We start from the raw sequence: 17,127 nt of genomic DNA on the forward strand, positions 1-17,127 counted from the left end.
TTACTTTACATTATAGTATTACTGCAGACAATATTGTCGAACATACAGTATTTACACTTTTGTGTATTGTCTTTTTTTGTATTGTCTTGTAATTTTTTTTGTTTGCACTGTCTTTTGTCCCGCACTGTCTTGTCTGTCTTGTTTGTCTTGTCCTGCACTGTCTTTTGTCCTGCACTGTCTTTTGTCCTGCACTGTTTTTCTGTATTTTGTCCCGCACTGTCTTGTCTGTCCTGTCCTTGTCTGTCCTGTTTGCACCAGGTTGCACAGTTGTACTTTATGTATCTAGGACTAACTTACTAAGTCCTTAGCTCTGCCTTTGTTTTATGTAGCTCCCTGGTCCTGGAGAAACATTGTCTCATTTCACTGTGTACTGCAACATATGATTGAAATGACAATAAAAGCTTGACTTGACTTAACTTTTGGTCTTACAGAAGATGTGTGGTGTGATGTCACCTAATCTTTTACAATTACACAAATTCATATCAGCCTAAAAAGTACAGTATCCCACAGTAGCTTGTGTGATTATATGCATGCTAAGCAAAATAATGCTGTAATTCACAGAATGAACGCACTTATATAGAGCTGTAATACTGACACAGAGTTAGTCGAACCAGACACATTTATTATTTTCTGAATTTATTAAGTCACATGCAGTATTTTTTTTTTTTATGTCACACAGAATACCACAACACTCACCAAAAGTACACAATCCACAGGTACTAAGTGTAAATAAGCTTATTTCTATCACATAGAGACATTTAAATGATGTTTTGATCAATCACTGTGAAGCACAAGTTGTAAAGACAACCCCAGATTGTGTTGGTTGAGTGAGAAGATAACCAGCTCACGTTTATCTAGAAGGTATTTATAATAATGTATAAGGTTTTCTATATAGCGTTTTAGTTGTTTAATTCAATTTTAACGGCTAATACTGATGTAGTTCAAACAGCTATGTACTGAACCCAAGAAACGTGTGTGTGTGTGTGTGTGTGTGTGTGTGTGACAGATCAAATACAGTCATTTCTATAACAGTGGAGTGCAATTGTCTGTATTTGAGGAGATTTCAGTATGCATAGCTAGACAGGTAATGGGAAAGACCAGTAGCGCCACTGATGTCTCGTTCGCCAGAATATTTCCCCTGGGATGCCAGACTGTTGATCTGAAATGGAACAAGGAAGATATGAGAACTGCTTGTAAAGTTAACAGTAGTTAACATTGGTCAATCCAACATTTGAAGTCTCTTCTGTGGCACTGATTAGTTATTTTGCAGCAGGCAGCAGGTAATAATCAGCATTAAAGTTGCAGTATATATACAGCGCAAGTAAACCAACACTACCAAGTAAATAAATTTGTCATCAGCTTGTGAGATTGGACTTTTGTCCTTGTTGATCTGTTAATCTGTTATCTCTTAGGTTTTTTAAACCAGGGCCAGTTCCAGACAATTATATTAAAGTGGACTGGTGCAAATAATAGCCGGGCAGTTACTTACTCGAGTTGTCCCCTTAACCAATATTTACAATGCCCTCTTGCCACCAAAAACCGACCACATACCTAACAACCCAAACCCCCGAAACAGAGTATTTCATTACATTAAAAAAATTACATTTTTACTTCAACACAATTTGTAAGATTTGTATAGCTCCTCAGACTCTATTTACTAACGTAGAATGTGGAGAAATCATCCATATTATGCAGTTAATTAGAAGACAGAATGGAAACAAATATGACAGGACATGCCTCAGCACGTTTAATGAACTCCTCAGTGGCAGCACTCTGGTTTTCCTTATGACCGCGCCAGGTCTTCAGTGCTGAGGCCTGCAGAGCTCGACCAAAAGAAAAGGTCAGTGACCAGGGCTTTACCAGTGGGCAGTTATTGATGGCATTTAAGTGGACAGAGGCCTCCTCTTCACTCTGGCCTCCAGATAGAAATGTTATTCCTGGAATCAGAAGATTATACACTTCAAATAAAAAAACTACAGCCAGGCAAATGTAGAAAAATCTAAGGTGCAGAATGCAGTTGAGGGCTTTGAACACACAGATACATAAAGTATAAATAGTGTGACAGGGCAGGATAAGAAAAAAGCAATGCACAGAATTACAGTGACAAGGATACACATATGTAATCATGACTGTGATATCAGTGAAGTAATCGACATAACCAGTGACTGCAGGAGGCACAGTGCGGCGTAGAGCAGTGACTGTCGCCATGGCAACCTCCTCAGCACTGTATTTGGTGGGGCAAGCATGTCCAGGGGTCACCATGTTGGGCTTGAGCAGCGTGCCTTCCAGATACACATGGTGATCAAACATGGCCTTGTACACTGCTGCTAACACCTGGAGCACAAACACGGAACATTTACGCTGGCTTTAATATGCAATCGCCTTAACTATCTTCAACTTCATACCGGAGATCGGCATTAACAGAAACTGACACTAACCCTCTCTGTAACAAACTGGCAGCGCTTAAGGTCATGATCTCCATCAGGTAGAATCTCAGGTTCCACTATGGGTACAATCCCATGCTGTAAGGAGAAAAAACACATATCTTCTTCTTTTTTTTTTTTTTTTAAACGGAGTTGAAAATTCAACCATGTTAAAAATATTGACTCAGGTACTATACCTGCTGGCAGATACTAGCATAGCGTGCAAGGACATTTGCATTTTCTGTGATGCACAGCTGAGATGGGGCCGTGTCACTGATCTTCATCACACAGCGCCACTTGGCGAAATCTGCTCCATCTTTCTTGTACTGAGCACATCTCTCTGATAGACCGTCCAGCCCTGACACAAGCATCAGTTTCGAGCTTTAGCACAATCAAGCCAAAACTACTGAACAATAAGCTGTCTGTTAGATGATGATGTACAAAAGTGTTTTACCTTGTGTAGTAGTTTCTCCATTAGTTCCTGGCAGGGGAACAACTCCTTTATCAACCTTTGAAAAAAAAATTCAAAGACAAGCTATATTTGAGCTCCTCTTGAAAATATGAGACTTGAGTGTCACTGATCCACAAAATTGCCAGTGCTTCCTAATTCCAAACAAAAAGTTCTGACCTCCAACAGCACGGCACATACCTTAATGCCAATAGTGATCCCTTTGTCTTTGATCATTTTAACAAATGGAACACCATCATCAGAAGTCTGGTAGAGGGTTTCGTGGAAAAAAATGACCCCGCCGATGCAGCTGTCAATGCGGTCGTCTGCGCTGAAGAGGACCTGGCGGTACAGGCGACGGTTCTCCTCTGTGTTCTCCACTCCTATCTGATTCAGACGCTTCCCCATGCTTCCTGATGGTTAAACAATACATCCAGACTGAAAGAGTATCACAAATATATTGGACCACATGAAATACTCAATATTAATATTTTAGCTAGTTCTCCATAAGAGCAGCTGTGAAAGAAAGGCGATTCAGATTTATAGAAATACAATTAATATTCATTTTTCAGTAAATCATGTATCCAGATCAAGATCACAGTGGAGCCAGAGTATGTTCAGGGATACACTCTGCATGAGACGGCAGTCCATCACAGGGCATGGTTTCTGGAGTATGAGCATTAACATGGATTTGTTTGGTGGTCCTTCGATAAAATGTAACAAAGAAAGGTTGTTTGATCATTTTCTGGAGTCCTCATTGTCTATAAGTTTACAGTCTTCAGGACCGAGAGGGTCTGCGTTTTTCTTTTTGTCAGTAAAAGACAAAAGACACTACATTCTAAAATACAGTCTCATTAACTATGAGAGTGTGTGTGTGCCCTGAGATGGGTTGGCACTCCGTCCAGGGTGTATCCTGCCTTGATGCCCAATGACGCCTGAGATAGGCACAGGCTCCCCGTGACCCGAGGTAGTTCGGATAAGCGGTAGAAAATGAGTGAGTGAGTGAGTCTCATTAACTTAAAAACTAGAGGCTGCTGAGGAAATGACGACTTATATCTTCTACAACAGGAATTAACCTTATTTTGTTGAGATTTCATGACATTAAATGTAACTAAAACTCAAAAATATGACATGTTGCTTTTTAAATAATAGCGACTATAATCATTGGCAAATTGCTGTGGTTTAAGTAGAATAAAACACTTGTGGAGAGGATGATGTCAGTTTTAGATGTTAATAGTATCTCTGCTTTACTTTCGAACAGCATCACACCACCTTATTATCAATTCATGTTGGCAGACAGAAATATATATTCACAGACTAAACAGTTTAAGTAGTTGCACTCACCGACTGACTCATCAGCTGCTAGGATGCCTTTCCCAGGAGCCACGATGCGCAGAGCGATCTCATGCAGCTCCTTCTTCTTCTCAGTGGTGAGCGTAGGAAACTGGTGGGTCATCTTTACAGAGGGATCACAACCTGAGAACAGTAGTCTGGCTGTATTATGGGAGGCGGTAGGAAAACGTTCTCCTGAATCTCTCACTAAAAGGCAAACTTTACAAAGAAACACAGAGTTACTCACCAAGTCACAGAAGAGATGCGGATGCACCGGCTTGCTCCTGAGATTGTGATGAGAAATGAAATGAGAAGCTCTTTTTGTGACAGCAACGTCGTCCCAGTTCTTCATGATGGTGTCCCGGAGGAGGCTGGAACCCGTAGGGCGGAGCGTAACGACATGACCTCATTAAGTGATGTTGTGAAGGCCATGGAGGGGAGCACCTCCACCTCTAACCTGCTTTAATTCTGCTTTGGAGTTCCGTTATTACAACAGTTGCATAGCATAATGTGGCAATAATAAGAAAGTGCTTTATCAACCACAAAGAAATGTAAACAAGTAAATAATTATAATGCCAAGCAATTAGATCTTCAAGAGAGCCGACAACAGCAGCAGGAACCGACCAGACAAGACAGTGTTACATTCCTTTAACTCAACTATCTAAGCTTTTCCCTAAATCCATAAAAACAATGATAAACCACAACCAGTTGTTGATTAAAGGCTCAATTGAAAGTTCAACCGAGTTTAAACAGAGGGAAGCGGTGTGGTTCCTGCTTGGCTGGAACAAAAAACAAAAAAGCCCTCATGCCCCTGGACTAACTGGATTACATTCACTTCAACTGAAATAATAATTCTCTTGGCATTTATGTCCCAAAGCACCACTGACATGTCCATGTGACTTTTTTCCCACAACTCCATGATCCAGTTTTCAAGGACAACTATTGGAGAACTAAGCTGATAAAAAATCTCCACTTTGTTAGTGTCTGCTGTGAGCTGGCCCAAATTTATTTCTCATTTAGTTACATATTCAGGCTTGAGCAGTCCGTCTTTAGGGATCAGTCTGCGTATATTAGATTTAAAAGATTAGTTTTATTCAGTAGATTACATCTATTCAATTCTGTTCAATTTTATTAGACATATTAGGCAAAAGACATGGTCACAAAGCAGCTTTTAAGACCTCTGGATGTACACGTAGATCCCTACAGAGCAATCTAGCAGTGAGAGCATCAAGAAACAACTCCCTGAGAGCTGGGTTTAGTGCGAGAACTAAAACTTTATAGAGAAAATGATGAGGAGCTTGAACTTGATTGGTGTAGATTTAGGAGGTTTGTCTAATGTTATTCTGCACATGAAGGAACTGACACTCGTCTTTCAGTAGATGGGGTCTGGGAGGGGCCCCCAGGGAGAAGCACAAAGAGATAATATTATATTTAGCCTACTCCACAGGGGCTTTGGGTTTTTTTCCCTGATACCTAATTAAAAACATTAATAATGATGCTTTATCTGGTCTTCAATTTTCTGCCCTATTAAGGTTGCTCCCATTTGGGTTTGTCTTTGCTCACACAAATAGGTCATACCAAGGTCTATAAGTTAGATAGTATCGTTCACAGATACAATAATTTATATAGAAATCATTTCTAGTAAAATCACACATGTGAATAAGGCTTGTTTCCATGTAGACACTACAGTTCCTAGGTAATAATTGTAGCTAAGCCAAAAGATTACTAATAGAAGTAAAACAAACAATTAGAAATATGACCAAAGACGGACAAAATATGAAATTGAAATGAAATTGGGGCACAGAAGCCTTTATTATCGCCATATATACATTACAGCACGGTCGAATTCTTTTCTTCACATAATGTTGGGTTCAGAGCGCAAGGGCAGCTATGATATAGCACCCCTGGGTTAAGGGCCTTTCCCAAGGGCCCACTGGTGGCAGCTTGGCAGTGCTGGGGCTTAAATACCGACCTTCTGATCAACAACCAAGAGCCTTAACCTCTCGAGCCACCACTGCCAAAATATGTGTTTATTTTTATGTTTTTTTCTCTACTGACATAACCTGATACATAGAGTATATTGTAAAATATTTTGTTTAGAACCGGTCAAATAAATCACATTCAAAGTTCAGAAGCTGGTCGAATGTTAATCCCCTCATTGATTTCTCTGGCCGGTTAGGGTGATCCTTCAGCTCAAGAATTGTCTGAATGGGATACTTCATCAAGACCTGAGAGTCAAAGGAGACGCCATTGAAAAACCTCTGACTCCTATAGCGTTCCAGACAGCGCAAGCGACGCACAGGAGTCTTACACAGGAGCTGTACCCAGAGAGCAAAAAACAAAGTGTGAGAACAGCTACGTCTGACTTTAATTCAAAGGTAAACGGCAAAACCGCAGAAACTACATACCTCTGTGAGCAACAGGGCCAGTGCAGGACTGAATCTCAGAGGAATTTCATAAGGATGCTCAGTGACTTTAGTCAGCATACTGCTGTGGTCTGGCTCTGGAAGAAGTGGGAACTAAATGCAAAGATAAGAGTTTTATAGGTTGTGAGGGTTGTATAATGCTAGGATATTGTTTAAAAAAATATATATATCTTTTTTAATTTGGGCTAGTCCAAATGTGACATAGCTGTATTATACACTGTAAAAACTAATGCAAAATAATGAGGTCCTATAAAGAGGAACACTAAACATATAAGAATAAAATAATGCGAATGGGGAAAACCAAGAGTAATAAAACAAACAGAGGAAAATTGCAGACAAAAACAATCACAGACACGATAAGGATAATAATTATTAGTAATTTAGCAACAATAACAATATACACCACCGTCAGCTGGTGTGTGCAGCATTCAGTTATCATTTAGTCTTATTTGTGTTATGTAATATCTTACCTCCCCAGCAGCCAGAGTGTATAACAGGATGCCCAGAGACCACCAGTCTGCTGCATGGCTGTAAGGACCCCCAGTCAGAACCTCAGGAGCTGTTCACCAATAATATAGAATAGAATGAATTAATGTTTTTTGCTATAAATAAGAAACAAAGTGACTGAGTTAGTCAGCCTTGTGTGCAAAATATTACCCATGTATTGGATTGTCCCACAGATTGTAAATGCCTTTGCGCCCCGATCAAGTCGACGAGAAAGTCCGAAATCTGCCAGGCAGACGTGACCTGAACCCGACAGCACAAACGGTTTCAGGGTCAGACCTCTGTAATATTCAATTCATTCATTCATTCATTCATTCATTCATTCATTCATTTTCTACCGCTTATCCGAACTATTCTCGGGTCACGGGGATCTCAGGCGTCATCGGGCATCAAGGCAGGATACACCCTGGACGGAGTGCCAACCCATCACAGGGCACACACACACACTCTCATTCACTCACGCAATCACACACTACGGACAATTTTCCAGAGATGCCAATCAACCTACCATGCATGTCTTTGGGCCGGGGGAGGAAACCGGAGTACCCGGAGGAAACCCCCGAGGCACGGGGAGAACATGCAAACTCCACACACACACAAGGTGGAGGCGGGAATCGAACCCCCAACCCTGGAGGTGTGAGGCGAACGTGCTAACCACTAAGCCACCGTGCCCCCTCCCCCATATTCAATTCAATTCAATTCAATTTTATTTGTATAGCACTTTTAACAATGGACATTGTGTAAAAGCAGCTTTTATAGAAGATAAGAAATATTATAGACAGTACAAAAAGTTTAACATTATTCAAAGATTAATATTAGACTTATATTTAAAGGTGTTTGTATTTATCCCTAATGAACAAGTCTGAGGTGACTGAGGTGACTGTGGTGAGGAAAAACTCCCTTAGATGGAAGAAGAAGAAACCTTGAGAGGAACCAGACTCAAAAGTGAACCTCATCCTCATTTGGGTGACACTGGAGGGTGTGATTATAAACTGTTATAAACACCAGAGAGTGTTATTATGAATAATTTCCTTTCTAAATGTATATACAGTCTGACAGTTGTGATATATATTATACATGTTAGTGTTTGTAACAAAGGTCATCAGAACATCTGACAAAACTGTTGCCTATTAATTTGGGAAGAAGTAAAACGATGGAGTTGAGAACACAAAGAGCACAAAGAAATATAAAAAAGGAACAAGCCTTTATTCAAACCAAATCAATATTAGTTAAAGTGCCAAGCAGAAAGTCTGTTTAGCAAAAGCTTCCAAGGCAGTTGATGTGATCTCATCTGAACTTTCTTAGCTAAAATACATTTACAGCTGTACTACAGCTTTATTAAGGTAAATACAGACACAATGATGTCACAATCTTAAGAGCGAGGATACAGTGACATCATAGTGATTAAATGTGGGTTAAACGCTGATGCGATAGTGATGTCACAACGACACGATTGTGATGTCACGATGATGTTATAGCACATTGATGATGTTCTTACTGTTACTCAGGGACTCTGCTATGATTGGCAAATGATTAGGGTTAGGTTTCTATTCGGATTGGAAATGCAGCAGCACCCCAAAGATATTTGGTTCAAATCTCTACTAACTCGCTTTGTGGAAAAAATGATTCCTAAAAAAATTTCATAAAAACTTTATGGTCATATTTTTTGTGGCTGATAAAATGAATACAGTCAACGTTTAAATGTATAAATACTGTTGATGATGGAATAGGAAATGCCCCTGAATGTGTTTATACATCAATATACAAAGAGATATATCTGTCATTTTGGATAACTGCCTAATTGATATAACTGCTCTAATATATAGTGGCTCTAATATTTTGTACCAGTATAGTTTGAGACAGAAACAGCTTTACCGTGTTCAGTTAAAAGAATGTTCTCCATCTGGAAGATAAACAAAGCATTTCACTATTACAAATTAGACACTTACTATATTTACTTCACTAGGCTGAAAAATGAAAACATACCTTCAAATCTCTGTGCATTATCCCAAAGTCATGAAGAAACCCTACACAAAATCACAGAAAAATGAACGTGAGACTTTTTGCATGCCTTTATTCCAGTAACTTCATTCATTCATTCATTCATTCATTCATTCATTCATCTTCTACCGCTTATCCGAACTACCTCGGGTCACGGGGAGCCTGTGCCTATCTCAGGCGTCATTGGGCATCAAGGCAGGATACACCCTGGACGGAGTGCCAACCCATCGCAGGGCACACACACACACACACACACTCTCATTCACTCACACAATCACAAACTACGGACAATTTTCCAGAGATGCCAATCAACCTAACATGCATGTCTTTGGACCGGGGGAGGAAACCGGAGTACCCGGAGGAAACCCCCGAGGCACGGGGAGAACATGCAAACTCCACACACACAAGGTGGAGGCAGGAATCGAACCCCGACCCTGGAGGTGTGAGGCAAACGTGCTAACCACTAAGCCCCCGTGCCCCCTTTATTCCAGTAACTTAATTAATAGAAATTGAATCAACTACCATTCAAGCAGTGTGACCCTGTGTGTTCCTGTTGTGTGTGTGTGAGAGAGAAGCAAACAGAGACCCAGTGACATCATAATGTGGCCGCAACGACTGACTCACAAAGAGTGAGTTTCCAGTGACAGAGCGATATTAATGGCTCAATATTGAAACTGTGACGTTACAGTGATGTGATTGTGACGTTACAGTGTTGTAAGAATGATGTTACGTCATGTTGTAGAGCTCTTATAATTTTGTCACAATAAGGCAGTGGTGCCTCAAATGGTCAAGGCTTTGTGTTTGTTGATCAGAAGGTCAAGGCTCAAGCACAAGCTCCTCCAAGCTGCCGTCGTTGGGTCATTGAGCAATGCCCTTAACCCTCTCTGCTCCAGGGTTCTGAACTCTGACCCTAAGTTGGGGTATGTGAAGAAAAGAATTTCACTGGGTTTTAATGTATATGTATAACTGTTAATGTATATCAATAATTTCATATTGATACCACAATGATGTTATAGTGATGTCACTGTAAGAATAAATAACAATAAGCATTACTATTCTTAACTTCACAATGTTTCTGAAGCCTATGAACTCAAAAACTCTCAGATGATTTGGGTTACTGTGAATACCGACTAGGTCCTGCATTAGCTGACAATGTTCCAGCCACCTTCATGATCCCTCACTGCAGAACAAAAGGTCAATGGTCTGGAGTCCGACCTGAACCATCTTCTCCCACCTGAGCCAGCCAGAAGTCCAGGAAGTGGAGATAACTGTGTTTAAAGCTAGATACTGTAAGTGTGCTTAATGCAGTGTTTTGTGTTGTACAGAATTATGTGGGTTAGTGTTAGTGTTAAAGTTACAGGAGGAGTCGGGATCAGATCCAGCTTCACCCTATGAACATGTTCAATAAACTTTTACTAATAAGTTTCCTTTGTTTGACTGCAAATGTTGCTAATGTAAATGTGTGGTGTGAAGGAAATGATCATAAACTATGTCTCTCTGTCTTAATAAACATGTCTATTAATATTATTAATGACTAACTATTATAGTAATGAATCATTTTCTATCAACATTTAATAATATTTATAAAAAGATTCATCTGCCTTCAGTCAGCTCGTGATTGAGCCTCATTCTGGGAACATTGGGTATGAGGCAGGAATACATGGGACACTGGGACACCAATCTATTACAGCACATCATGCATGTGCACACACACACACACACACACACACACACACACACACACACCTATTCATACCTAGGGGCAATTTAGTGTAGTCAATCCACCTACCTGCCTGTTTTAAAACAGTAGAAGGAAATCTGAGAACCTGGAGGAAACCCACGCAAACATAAGGGGAATGAAAACATGCAAGCAAATTCCACACAGATAGTAACCTGAGGTAGGACTTTAACTCTGTGTGTGTGTGTGTGTGTGTGTGTGTGTACAGTTCAATTAAATTAAATTCAGTTTATTTGGATAGCACTTTTAACTATTCACATTTCTCAAAGCAATACTGCATAAGTATAGAAACAGATTAAAAAGAACATCTATCCTTAATGAGCAAACCGCAGGCGACGGTGGAAAGCAAAATCTCCCTGAGATGATATGAGGAAGAAACATTGAGAGGAACCAGACTCAGAAGGGAACCTCATTATGTTTGTGTGTGTGTGAGTAACAGAGACCTAAAGCACTGCCGAGTTCAACAGCAAACACCTGAACCTCCTTCTCTTTAAACTGGCCAGTTAGCATCCAGTAGGTGTACAGATCTCCCGTGCTGCGGTAATCACACACTAACAAAAGAAATAGACAAAGAAAGATTTAAACATTTTCTCAGTTGATGAACGTCCATGTTTGTCTTTTTACATATTTAATATAGCATTATTGTGATCATGAATTAATTTTTGAAACTCTAAGCTGTAAAAGATGAAGAAATGAATAAATGTGTGTGAGATGCAGACAAGAATAAATGGACAACAATGATGGACAACAGACTCCCACAGAAACACAAGGCTCCAAGAGACCTGCTGTTAACTCAGACTGGCACATGAGTAGTAATAGCAGAGCAGAAAGCAGAGGTGAGGAAAGGGCAGAATGTGGATGGAGTGACTCACTGATGAAGAGGTTGTTCTGACTCTGCCAACAGTCCTCTAGACCGAGGACAAAAGCGTGTTTGAGCTGCCGCTGTGATGGAACAGGTAACGATTAAGTCTAGCAGATGAAGAAGCTGACAAACTGAGCAGTGGTAAATCATGGTGTTTTATGATGCATCAACATTTTGGGGGTGAAATGAAACGAAAGCTTGATCACAATCTGATGCATTGTGTGTGTGTGTGTGTGTGTGTGTGTGTGTGTGTGTGTGTGTGTGTGTGTGTGTAATCCCCACCTGAATTATAACCTCCTCTTTCACCTGTTTCAGGACTCCATGTTTCAGAACCTCAGATTTGGGTAAAACCTAATCATTCACAAAACAAACTGTAAATAAAAAAACATGCATTTCAGGGCAGGATTTTTGTGTCATACCACAGAAAAAGAAGTCACCTTTATAGCAGAGGTCTTCCCTTTTGCCCAGTCCTTTACTTTCAGAATAGGGCCGAATGATCCTTTGGCTATTACCCCAGTGACCTGAATAGAAAGATAAATGTGAATTCTTTAAACTCTGGAATGATCTATTTAGTTTACATGACACAGTGGCTCACAGTTCCAGGGTCCACCACTTAATCTGGAATGATTATGTTATTTATGTTCTGTAAAGCTACTTTGAGACAATTGTAAAAAGCGTTATACAAATGAACTTGAATTGAAACTTGAATTGAATTAATCCTGACCTTGGGTTAGTGTCTGTTCTCCCTGTGTCTCTAAGGGTCTCCACAACAGTTCGCCGATTTTCTTCCACTTCCACAAAACACCCCAGTAGGAGGACTAAATTTGGTGTGAATGTGTGTATGATTAGTGCCCTAAGATCCCATTTTAGGTGGTTTCCTACCACACACATAGTGTTCCACTGTGTCTCTAAACAGCATGAAGTCATTACTGATAGTGAGAGAGAGAATAGTATTTATTAAAATGACTCTGTTTGTTTGTATGTAGAATGCACAGTGGTGTTCGTTTTCCACAGGTTTAGATTTTAAATGTATGTGTGTTGTGTGCTCTGGTGGCTTGTGACCTGGGAGACATGGGAATCTCATTTGTTGGTCTTTGTACCATTAATCTGTATAATGTTCAGCTGGAAGCTCTTCAGTCGCTCACCACAGGTTCGAATCAAAAAACATTTTCTTACTATCCATCATCTCAGACAGCAGTTTGGCATAATAATAATAATAATAATAATAATAATAATAATAATAATAATAATAATAATAATAATAATAATAGAAAGAGAAATGTATTATGTTAAATTTATTTATATAGCATTATCGAAGCACTGAAATGAAACTGAAATATAGTGAATAAAAAGGAGAATAAAATAAAATAAAATCAGTGTTTAAAAAAAATTATTCAGAAAATTACATTTAAAACTAAACAAAAAGATAACAAAAATAAAAAATAAAATATGATTTATTAAAAATTGATTTCAAAATTAAAAATTATGCTTTAAGCTGCTTTCCAAAATTGCAAACCGAGTAGTCTTGGTTTTAGTATTGTGTATCCAGTAAAAGCACCAGCTCTGTTGTATTTTTGTTAACAGAACTGTAAGTAAACCTGTGTTAGATTAATAATAATAATAATAATAATAATAATAATAATAATAATAATAATATGTTTAATTTATATAGCGCCTTTCCCAAGCTCAAGGACGCTTTACATGGTACAGTGTAACATACATATTTGTCTGACATTTGCCCAGGACAAATTATCATACATATACACACATATAGATATTCGTCGGACATTTGCCCAGGACGAAGGATCACATGCTTCATGCAGCTGCATGAGATAATAGATTATCATATACATCACCATGGTGCACATTCAGTTAGATATTAACCAAGATATTACAAAAGGAAGAAGACTTAGCTTTTTTAAAATATCTTTAAAAACAAATAAAAGGACTAAATCAAGTGTTCTATAATGAACATGAAGCCAGTGAAGCCTTCAAATGAGATGCTGTAAATGTTTAGATTTTTTTTTCCAGTGTACAGCACAAATCCACCGAGTCACAAATCCACAAAAGTCCACCGAGATTCCACACACCTCAGCTAGCAGCTTTCCACCCTCAGGAACTCTGACAGACCTAGCAACTGCTTACAAAACCTCCTGAGAATTCGACCAAAAGCACAACCAAAATAGCTTTTTCCGTTCAGACAGATGTGTGACCAAGCAGCACATGCTGTATAGGAGCCAGCTGTATAGTCTCTATCTATAAAGAAACTTCAGACACCTCAAAACAAGATGATTAGAGTTAAACATCTGCACATATCCACCTGGTAAGAGATCTGTTTCAAAAACTCAACCTTCTTTCTGTAGGAAAAAAAGAGTAGGTTGTATAACGTTGAGAATTACTCATCAGATTCTTAATTATTAACGAATTATTTAATTATTTTTACTGATTAAGAAACGTTAATACTATGCAGTAGTAACATTTAATATTGTTGTATTAACTGATTAATTCAATGAAATGTTTTAATTCACTGTTATGTCTGGTTTGACACAATGGAAATAAGTATTTATGTTTTTTATTCTTCCATCCATCCATCCATCCATCTATCTATCTATCTATCTATCTATCTATCTATCTATCTATCTATCTATCTATCCATCCATCCATCCATCCATACACAAACCTATCCATCCATTTATCCATCATCCATCCATTCACCATCCCATCCATCCATTCATCCATCCACCAACCCATCCATCCATCCACCCAACAACCCATCCATCCATCCATCCATCCATCCATCCATCCATCCATCCATCCATCTGCTCTGCTTATACTTCATAGGATAACATTAAGCCTTGAGTCTTTCTCAGGGAGGCTCATGGCTGTAGGATGGGTCACACAAGGTGGTACAATTTAGAGATGCATGTATGGGGAGGAAACAAGTTGAATCGGAGGTGACCCCGAAGCATGGGAAGAACATTCAAACGGCACACACACAGAAAGGAGGCAGGAGTCAAACCCCCAACCTCAAAGGTAAAAGTCTTGAGGTAAACGTGCAAACTATGAAGACATGCTGCTTTACTGTCATAGAAATTTTTCTGCATTTTCTGCATTTCTCTCTCCAATCCATTTATTCATCTGTTATTTTCCAGCAGGAATCTGCGTCTTGTCACACACCTGACTCTATCAAAGGGCATGAGTGAAGCAGGTGCATCATTCATCACTCTGCACATTCTCCTTGTTCAGCATCACTTCATTTAACTCCTGTTTCTGGTGAATTTCTCATCCTCTGGCAACCAGGATGGACTGAATAGAATATTTTCCTGAGTTGCTCGAAAACCCCTGGTTACACAATTGCATATGACTATATAGTGTACAGTTGTAGAAAGGACATTATTTATAACCACACTCTCTGGTATCACCCGGATGAAGGTGGATTCACTTTTGAGTCAGGTTCTTCCCAAGGTTTCTTCCTCATATCCTCTCAGGGAGATTTTCTTGCCACCATCACCTCTGGTTTTCTCATTACAGAAAAAATATATATTAATTTAAGTCTTTGTCATTTTTATTCTGCTTTGCGACAATGTCCACTGTTAAAAGCACTATAAAAATAAAATGAAATAGAATAGAATAAAATAGAATAGAATAAATAAAATCTTTGCTTTACTCATTTCCACAATTAAGAGTTTAGAAAGTCCCTGAAATTGCTTGCATTCATAGCTTATTTTCATTAAGAGACAGAGTACCTGTAAATGTGCAGGTCTCCCCTCATGATGTGGAAATTCTGGGAGGAACATTGAAGTGGATGTAGGTAGAAGATCTCTCTCTTGTTTTTTTGTACATTTACACATTTGGGACGTTGTGCACTGGTCACTCTGTTGCCCGAATGGACTGTTTTGAACAAGTACATCATGGAGAGACAGAAACCTTTGCTTACTGGAAAAACAGCTGTTCTCCACTGACGAAAAGGGTGTCTGCACATAAAGAACGAAAAACATTTAATAAAATAAAATAAAAATTGAAAAGTCTCATTGTTCACTACTAAATATAATCTCAGTGACTTTGACAGTGGCGTAAATGCCAGTGCCAGACAGACTGAATTGAGTATTTCAGAAACTGTTGATCTCCTAGGATTTTCACACACGACAGTCTCTAAATCTTACACCTTGTAGTGTGAAAAAGAAAACATCCAATGAGTGGCAGCTCTGTAGGTGGAAATTTCCATCCAAAGAAGAGCTTCACACTGGATGTTTTTCACCCGATTCTTTGTCAACTCAAAAAACTGTTGTGTGTGCAATCCATGGGATATCAGCGGTTTCTAAAAAACCAGTCCGTCTGACACCTTCAACCATTTCACAGTCAAGCTCACTAAAATCATGGATATTTTTCCCCATTCTGATGCTTGAGGTGAATATAAACACAACCTGTGTGGGCTTGATTTCATGCACTGCACTGCTGCCACATGACTGCTGTTGACTTAATAACTGTATTCATGAGCAGGTCTACAGGTGCCTCCTAATAAAGTTGCTGGTAAATGTATGTGTATTCATGTGCATCGGTGAATTGAGAAGCATCAAGTAAGGCAGACTTGAAATAAGAACCACATTTATGTTTAAAAATAATAAAATAAGAATCATATTTTTGGAAATGAACTGAACAGGCACAAAATATTACACACTATTATACACCATAATCGCTCTACATCACTACATAAGGTACTTAGTTTGTAGATTTCATCCATTAAATAAACACAGAAATACATAAATCGATCAATAAATACATACAGTAACTCACCTTGTTTTTGCTCACAGCACCGCCCATAGTAGCCCCATGTTGTCAACAAATAAATGATGATCTTGTGATTTATCAAATAACCATTAAATAACTGCTCCTGGCAGGATACTAGTAATCAAATGGCAATTCCTTGTTTCTTTCACTGCAATCAGGTGAAATGATTTCTGTGAGCTGCTTCCCAAACCACACCATCTCACACCACACCCCCTTCACCATCAACATGATCACGCCCCTTTAACTCAGCAGCAGACTGACTTCAGCCTCATCTCAACAACGTGTAACACCCACAATGATGATATAAAAAAACAAAAAAAAAACAAATATGACGATTTGAGGACGGGACATACCAAGAAGTGATTAAAGAACTCAACTGAACTTTTGTATTATTATTATTATTATTATTATTATTATTAATAATAATAATAAGAAGAAGAAGATGAAGAAGAATATTTTCATCTTTTTACCCTTTAGTCTATATTTATATATGTAAACTGTTATGTATACACTATGTTTTATATATATATATATATATATATATATATATATATATATATATATATATATATATATGCCCTGCGATGGGTTGGCACTCCATCCAG

The 17,127-nt window shown here is 38.8% G+C and overlaps 2 protein-coding genes across 2 annotated transcripts; both read right to left on the bottom strand.

Annotated features, from left to right (window-relative positions):
- Positions 1-695: 695 nt before the first annotated feature.
- Positions 696-4,577, bottom strand: aldoca (aldolase C, fructose-bisphosphate, a). Its single transcript, XM_060888047.1, has 9 exons — positions 4,451-4,577; positions 4,216-4,347; positions 3,073-3,284; positions 2,878-2,932; positions 2,621-2,781; positions 2,439-2,522; positions 2,160-2,334; positions 1,738-1,937; positions 696-1,159 (listed from the first exon to the last, which is right to left on the bottom strand). The coding sequence occupies exons 2-9, from the start codon at positions 4,325-4,327 to the stop codon at positions 1,064-1,066; spliced, it is 1,095 nt and encodes a 364-aa protein (XP_060744030.1). The 5' UTR covers positions 4,328-4,347; positions 4,451-4,577; the 3' UTR covers positions 696-1,063.
- A 1,722-nt stretch (positions 4,578-6,299) lies between these two features.
- On the bottom strand, positions 6,300-16,640 carry rskra (ribosomal protein S6 kinase related a). The gene is made up of 12 exons (XM_060888888.1): positions 16,529-16,640; positions 15,481-15,708; positions 12,172-12,255; positions 12,017-12,085; positions 11,745-11,814; positions 11,316-11,423; positions 9,120-9,160; positions 9,009-9,036; positions 7,287-7,376; positions 7,100-7,188; positions 6,612-6,722; positions 6,300-6,521 (listed from the first exon to the last, which is right to left on the bottom strand). Exons 1-12 carry the CDS (start codon positions 16,553-16,555, stop codon positions 6,300-6,302), a joined length of 1,167 nt encoding a protein of 388 aa, XP_060744871.1. The 5' UTR covers positions 16,556-16,640.
- Between the last annotated feature and the right edge of the window lie 487 nt (positions 16,641-17,127).

The sequence above is a fragment of the Tachysurus vachellii genome, chromosome 15, assembly GCF_030014155.1.
Source record: "Tachysurus vachellii isolate PV-2020 chromosome 15, HZAU_Pvac_v1, whole genome shotgun sequence".
NCBI lineage: Eukaryota > Metazoa > Chordata > Actinopteri > Siluriformes > Bagridae > Tachysurus > Tachysurus vachellii.